Source organism: Alosa pseudoharengus, unplaced genomic scaffold (assembly GCF_046254945.1).
Source record: "Alosa pseudoharengus isolate Yale_2024_CS ecotype anadromous, Long Island Sound unplaced genomic scaffold, YU_APseudo_1.1 YU_APseudo_1.1_scf_3, whole genome shotgun sequence".
Taxonomy (NCBI): domain Eukaryota; kingdom Metazoa; phylum Chordata; class Actinopteri; order Clupeiformes; family Clupeidae; genus Alosa; species Alosa pseudoharengus.
In genome coordinates this window covers 20457808-20465525 of record NW_027468718.1, presented here as the reverse complement: position 1 = coordinate 20465525, position 7718 = coordinate 20457808, and the positions used below count along the sequence as shown (strand labels likewise).

Sequence of the window (7718 nt, the reverse complement as noted above, 5' to 3'; positions counted from 1 at the left end):
AAAGAAATGGATTCTCCAGACAATGTCATGAAAAAAGTCGTTAACAGTCATTATGACGTAATAGGAACTGTTACCAGTGTTTAAACTACAGTGCAATTAACATTGTCTACTAATACCATTTCAATGTGACTATTTCCAAAAGATGTAAAACATGTCTTTATATAAAATTGAGTTCACTGAGCAACTTAGAGGTTACTAAACATGTATGAATTATAAAACTGGACTCAAACAGTGCAACTTAGCAATGATTGATAATGCAGTCCATAATATTCTTCTTGACATTTTGAAAGCACTGTTTTCTGATTTTTATGTTACATACACCTGCCAGTTTGCTGAAAATGCATTTATTTTTGTTTCATGTTTCTTTATCTTACTGTTAAAAGTACATTGGTCAAATAGTCATGTGAGTTCTCTTTGTGTCATCTTTTTTTACAGTAAAACACATCCATCATAGTTGAATGAGAATCCCTGTGTCATATCTCTTTTTTTCCTTTTTAAAATAAATTTCTGCTATATTACAGGTCATAACCTGAAGAAACCACATATCATTGTTCTTATCATGTAAATCTATGATCATGACCTCACCATCCATTTTATACCAAAAAAAATCAGTTGAAGTACATTGTCAATCTGCATTATACAACCTAAAAACAAAACAAAACAAAGAACACCAATTTCAATGTACAACAATTCTGGCATAGCAACCGATAATCAATGGATGGTATCACACGTCTTCTTATGCCTTGAGGTTGAAATCTCTAAAATGTAAACCACATTATGCTACTTTAACATTATTCAAGGGTGCAGTGTCAGTCTAGACGTATAATGCAATGGATACATTCCAGATTGGCGTACAGCAGAGTACCATCCAGTATGTGCATTGTTTCTCAGCTGGTGTTTTAGGCCACTACAACAGTCAAATTCCAGCTTATACAGCATGCACAGAAATGCATTCTCACCTGGTAACCACGCATCTCAAACAATAGGCAAAAACAAAAACAACAAACAAACAAAAAAACATATCACATATTTATAAAATACCTGAATATCTTGTCACGTGATTAAAATGAGAGAGAGGGAGAGAGAGAGAGAGAAGAGGGAGAGAGAGGCTTTTTTTACCCACGAGATTGGGAAAGGACTGTGGCTTGTACTGCTGTACACTTCAAACCTCCTAAATCCTCTCCAACCTGATTTTGTGATATTCCCCTGACAAAAACAAAAAAGCTTGTTTTTTTCCTCTATTGTGCACAATGATTATGGCTATACCATATAGCTTTTTTTCTTAAATTCTCTCACAATGTTCACATGGCCACTGCTGTCAATGATCAGAATCGGACTGATAGTTCGCTAGCATAGAGCAGGAGAGGCTCATTCACAAACAGAGAGCATTTAGCATTTACGTCCACATACTACTCAGGCTGTTTTGACTCCATATTTATATACAGTACATCATCAACTGCACCACATGGACTGTGTCCCCCCCCCACCTACTCTCACATCCTTCAAGCTTGTCTTTTTCCATAGATATAGCAACTACAGCCATGGTCTTTTTCCATAGATATAGCAACTACAGCTATGGTCTTTTTCCATAGATATAGCAACTACAGCCATGGTCTTTTCCCATAGATATAGCAACTACAGATATGGTCTTTTCCCATAGATATAGCAACTACAGATATGGTCTTTTCCCATAGATATAGCAACTACAGCCATGGTCTTTTTCCATAGATATAGCAACTACAGCCATGGTCTTTTTCCATAGATATAGCAACAACAGATATGGTCTTTTCCCATAGATATAGCAACTACAGCTATGGTCTTTTTCCATAGATATAGCAACTACAGCTATGGTCTTTTTCCATAGATATAGCAACTACAGCTATGGTCTCCCCCCTCCCCCCCTCAGTGTCTGAGCAGGCAACACCTGCCGCAGACCAAGCTCGTATACTTCGCTAGGTCCATTCACCACTCACGTTATTGCAAAAACTTTAGAACCCACTAGCCAGTCCACTTAAAAAAACTTGTTTCTTTTTCTCTCACTACAGCTTTTTGTTTCATGTGCCCTTTTCAAAAACGGAGAGGTCACACTTGTTCTCATAGCTTGTAGCCACAGCCGGTTAAGTATATGTGTGTGCATCTGTGTGCGAGTGTGTGTGTGTGTGTGTGTGTGTGTGTGTGTGTGTGTGTGTGCGTGTCTGTGCGTATTGTGGAGGCCGATTTTCATTTCTGCGGATGTCTTTTACGATCAGTGGTTGTGTCACTGGCATCTGCACGGCTGCTCGTGGTTTGTCCGAGCCTCCTGTCCATCAGGTCCAAGGCACGGGATGCGTCTGTGAACCTCCAGAGAACCCAACGCACTCTCCCCCCACCCCTACCCCACCCTTCCCCCTTGCCCTGCCCTCCTCTCCTCCTTCCCCCCTGGTGGCATTAAGGTGGGGGGGGGGGGGGGGGGGGGCGGGCGGAGAGGGGGCGCGAGCGGGTGGAGGGTCCGGCAGGGCGCGTGGGTGCCGCTGGGATCAGAGGGTGATGCGGGCACAGTGGTGCCTGAGCTTGCAGGGCAGCACCCCTCGGTTGAGCTGGTAGAACTCCACCAGCTGGAGCAGGTCGCCGAAGCGCGTGTGGCCCTCGTCCAGGCTGTAGAACAGCTCGCCTTCGTCCTCCACCTGCTCGGCACAACACACACACACACACACAACCACACACACACACACACACACACACACACACGCATCACACACAGAGATAGAGGGTGAGACACTCACACAGACAGTCAAACAATGTACTGTAAACACACACATGAACACATATACACTGAGAGGTTTGCATATCACACAGGGACAGGACAGAGGTAAACACACAAAAGCCCATTTGTAAACAAGAACATAAACAACTTCACTCACACATTTATTTGTTTATAAATGCATACACAGACCCCACATACAAACATGCATACACACAAATACACACACACACACACTAATGGCTGCATCAGGAGCACACACACACACACACACACACACACACACACACACACACACACTGGCAGTGAGATGACCGCCTCCCTTTGAACATTAAAATATGAGATGCATACACACACACAAACACACACACACACAGAGAGAAAGCCAGGCTGCGAGCAGCTGTACTCACAGGTACTATCTGAAAGTGTTTGATTCTCTGCATGTGGCACAGCGATAGGACAAATGTCTTCGGGTTGCTTTGGCTGTCCCTTAAAAGAAAAACCCTGTGGACAAAAAAAACAGAGCCTTTCAGTGCCGCCTCCCCCCCGTCTCTTCGATTCGCCAGTTGGACACCTATTCTCCCTTCTCGGCTGGGGGCTTTTTGGGAGGCCGAGCACACGGAGATGATATCTCCAGGCCTCACGCTGCCCCAGACACAGGGGCTCTTTCATCTGCTGCTTGGGTTACGTAACGTAAACAGAAACGACGCAGGCGGCGCTCGAAAAAAATGCGCTGCCATTCTCCAAATTACTCCCGTTTCACGTACGTCTCGCATCCCCACGGCAACAGACGGGGGAGAAATACATGTGCCGTGTGAATAACAGGACCCGTGACATGGGCTCGTGAAGTAATGTTAGATAACAGCAGAAGACGGTGGTAAATTTGTCCACCAGCCGGCCAGAAATAGCGGTGGAAACTCTATACCATTGCATGTTCACTGACACACAGTTTGTTATTTCTGTGTCAGACCTCACGGGTGTGGATTTATGTTTAATAGCCGCACAGATATCACTTCAGTAATGTATCCCACCGCAGCTATCTCATGGATACCATCAGAAACATTGCTATGGCATCATCTGAGAGCATGAATATCACCCAAACGACATGCCATATATAATCAGGGAGGCCTGATTCCCCAGCGGAGTGACTAGGAGTGCTCGTACCCATCGACGAGGCCCTGCTGTGAGATCAGGCGATGGGTCTCCTCTCGAGACAGCTTGCTGTGGAACCAGGGCTGGGCCAGGTGGAGAGCTGCAGAGCAGAGGACAGAGTGTGTTAGAGAAGGACAGATGGACGCTAGAGAGAGCACTGCTGGACGCAGTGTTAGTTAGAGCACAGCATCCACACACACACACACACACACACACACACACACACACACATACACACACACACACACACACACACATACACACACACATACACAAGTGTGTTAAAGGTCAATAGGATGTGTGTCAGGTTACCTCACCTCGATGGTTATTAAATGGATCGCTTAGTAACGCTATAAGACTCTGATATTAATGAAATTGTGATAAAGTTTGGCATGTGTTAGATTACTTTGGTAAGTGGGAGGGCGAATAAAAAAAGCCTTAAATCCTCTTGTAATAACAGATTATGCGTATAATCAACAACATATAATACATTAAATCTATGGCAACACAATAGTTTTCAAAAACACTAGTTTCCCGAGAGTGAAGTGCTTGCATAACGTTTTCCTCCCTTCTGCCATGTTGAGGAAACGTAAATGGTCCCTGCTCTGCCAACGGCTGTATCTCACACAGTAACCCCACAACACCTCCAGGCAAGCAAGACCTCTCACTCTTAGACCTCTCAGTCTTCAATGCCGTGTTTCCAGTCATACAATTAGCCAGCTCATCTTATGAGCAGCTCATATTATTTTTGTCAGTTTGGAAACACAGCAGCATCTTCAAAGTCTGACTGTTTCATTTAATGGTGCATTGTGTTTGTTTGGTAAGTGTGTCTGTCATTTCTCCTTTTTATTGCTAAGGTGACACACTTTCAGACTGGTTCCATTTGTTTTCCACATCAGCGATTTCCACTGATCTCCACTCGAGTGGATTCTAGCTGTGAACAGACAGCTGAATTCCCTTTTGCCCAATTGGTATCATACAGAAGACAACGCTGCATTTAGGCCCCACTGCCCTATGACATAAATACTGATGTCAATAAAAATGCCTCTGCTCATTCACTAATCATCTGTGCACAGACAATATCAGTGACTTAAGGTGAACAGTGTGTGGCATCAAGTTGAAATTCTATTGTTTACTTATTATTGTGCATTGTAGAGTATGTGTGTTGTTTGTATGTTTATATATATTGTCAGTCACTGCGTCCCTCCCACCCTAATGAATCTAAACAGGTATGTTAAAATGTGAAACAAAAACTCGAGCTACATGAAATGTACAAGAACATGGTAATCACTCTTGATCTCTTCATAAAGAAAATAAAACAATATCCTATCTGAATTTCCAACATACTTCACAAGAATTAAATCAACACAGCTAAATTAGTCTCATAACTACACTGTTAAATAAAAGAAATGACATAAATATCACACTAATTAATTTTTTAATTCTTTAAATTCAAAATTAGATATAGAGCCCCTTTCAAAATCATAGTAAGATGTTTCGACGACCACTTTGTCAGTTTTACTGACATTTTGAAATGGCCCCCCATGTGTAAAAAAAAGGATGTGTGTGCGTGTGTGTGTGTGTGTGTGCGCATGTGTGCTAACCTATGCTGGCCATGGGACCTTGAGACGTTGATGGGCTCCCATGAGAACTGAGCCGATGGCAACTTTTCCTCTGTGAAGCCAATACAAAATGAGCACTTATGACAAACATACATTATACACAGCAAAAATGACAGCAACACTTACAACAAACATACATTTATACACAGCAAAAATTACAGTATCACTTACGACAAACATAAATGTATACACAACAAAAATGACAAGTTTCACTAATGCCCCATTTTTCATCTCTGAATGTGACCCAAGTCGCGCGTCCAAACATCGGTGTTTGGCCCTATCTGTGCTGTGCTCATGCCCATCCTCTTTTCAGCTATTGTGTGAGATGGGAGTGGCGTACGTTGCCTCTGATGGAGGAGTGTTGTTGACAGAAGTGCATAGGCGACGCATCATTACTGCAATGTGTGACAGACGGGCCTCATCGTGTGTGTTCTGGACCACCCTTGTGTGCTGGCCGGCCCGCTGATGATGTCGCTGGAGGACTTTCTGTTCGAGTTAGGTCTGGCTTTTGTTTTTGCTTGTGTATGAGTCAGTTATGCGGACAGGGGGGCATAATGAGGATGGGGGTGGGGGGAGGGTACAACAAGGCGCCGGGGGAGGGGTGGGGGTGAGGGGGGTTGTTGGAGGGATGATGTAGTGGGGTCAGTGGCACATTACCCGCCAGGACAGGCCCTCCTCCACGGCCACAGACAGCGCCTCGGACGGGTTCTCAATCACACGGCTCGTCTGGCCCGAAAAGTCCATGGCCACCAGAGAGTTCTCTGAGATGCTCCTCTGGAATGGCAACACACGCACACACACACACACACACACACACACACACACACACACACACACATGAATACACACACACCGCACACATGAATACACACGCACAGACATACACACACACACCACACACACATACAAACACAAGCACAAACACAGAGACATACACACGCACACACACCGCACACATGAATACACACACACAGACATACACACACACACCACACACGCACAAACACAGAGACATACACACGCACACACACCGCACACACACACACACACACACACACACACACACACACACACACACACAAAGTGACACACACATACATACAGACACATACACAGACACACACACACAGAAGCATGCACACACATTGTTATTTTCTTGAGACTGCATGCCTAAATGGCTTCAAACAGAACACTTAACGGCATGACATCACGCAGGAATTTTTCCGACCCATCACACACGAGCAATTTATGGGAGTTAAGAAAGACAAACAAAATAATCAGAGCTATGATGCTATGGTAATGCACTGTAATGCACCACCCAGTGTTCTAAGAATGTAACAATTATACTCTGTAACCACATTAGTGTAAGCCTAAGATCAGAATGTATATAAGAGATAATATGTATATATGTGTGTGTGTGTGTGTGTGTGTGCTTCTCTCATAGCTTTACGTTCCACATGAAAACCTACAGCAGCGAGAGAAAGAAAGACATTGTTGTGGCGATTGCCGTTCTTTAAGCTGTCATAGTGGCTGGTTCTCTGATCGCCTTGGAGAGGAAATGCCTCTTTTATTGGCCTTTGACGCGCTTCGAGTGCCGTGGGCTTCCTCTCCTCCGCCTCCGAGCTCCAAATCCTCCGAGCCGCCCCACACAAAGTGACCAGTGTTTCCCCCCGGAGGCTCAGAACATTCCACCGCTTCTAAGAGCCGCTTGCCCCCGCTGCAGATAGTAAAGAGTAAAATAAACTCAAGTGGGGTGCGTCTTTGGAATAACCCTCTTACGCCCAAATCTGTAATCTCTCCCTCAAAGAAAAAAAGAGTGAAGAAAAAGTTGGTTTCAGTGGTTAACTTTGTGATTGTTCTTGCTACCAGTTCTGGCTTAACCAGGGAGTGGGGGTTTAGGGCCCGCACACATTTGTGTGGTGAGTGGTGAGTGTGTGTATTTGTGTGTGTGTGTGTGTGTGTGTGTGTGTGTGTGTGTGTGTGTGTGTGTGTGTGTCTGTGTGTGTGTGTATGCATGCATGTGTGCGACGTAGAGCGGTCTAGTTTCGGCAGTGGACGGTGTGGCCCTGTGCGCGTACTACCCTGGAGTAGGGTGACCCCTGCGCGTATCTTGCGGCCTAACTTAATCCCTGCGCGCTGTCCAGGCCCTGTTCCCAGAAGCAGCGTAACCCCCGGGGCTGCTGCGGGGGCTTACGGGCCCCTCA

General features: G+C 44.9%; 1 protein-coding gene across 3 annotated transcripts in view; it reads right to left on the bottom strand.

Moving 5' to 3' along the window:
* Positions 1 to 2451: 2451 nt before the first annotated feature.
* Positions 2452 to 7718, bottom strand: part of grb14 (growth factor receptor-bound protein 14) — a 46083-nt gene continuing 40816 nt past the window's right edge. For all 3 annotated transcript variants that reach the window (XM_076262571.1, XM_076262573.1, XM_076262572.1), the window contains 5 exons: positions 6172 to 6288; positions 5497 to 5566; positions 3905 to 3992; positions 3151 to 3244; positions 2452 to 2663 (listed from right to left, as the gene is read on the bottom strand). In XM_076262571.1, the coding sequence (XP_076118686.1) occupies positions 2517 to 2663; positions 3151 to 3244; positions 3905 to 3992; positions 5497 to 5566; positions 6172 to 6288 (516 nt within the window). In that variant the 3' untranslated portion in view covers positions 2452 to 2516. The remainder of the gene's footprint in view (positions 2664 to 3150; positions 3245 to 3904; positions 3993 to 5496; positions 5567 to 6171; positions 6289 to 7718) is intronic.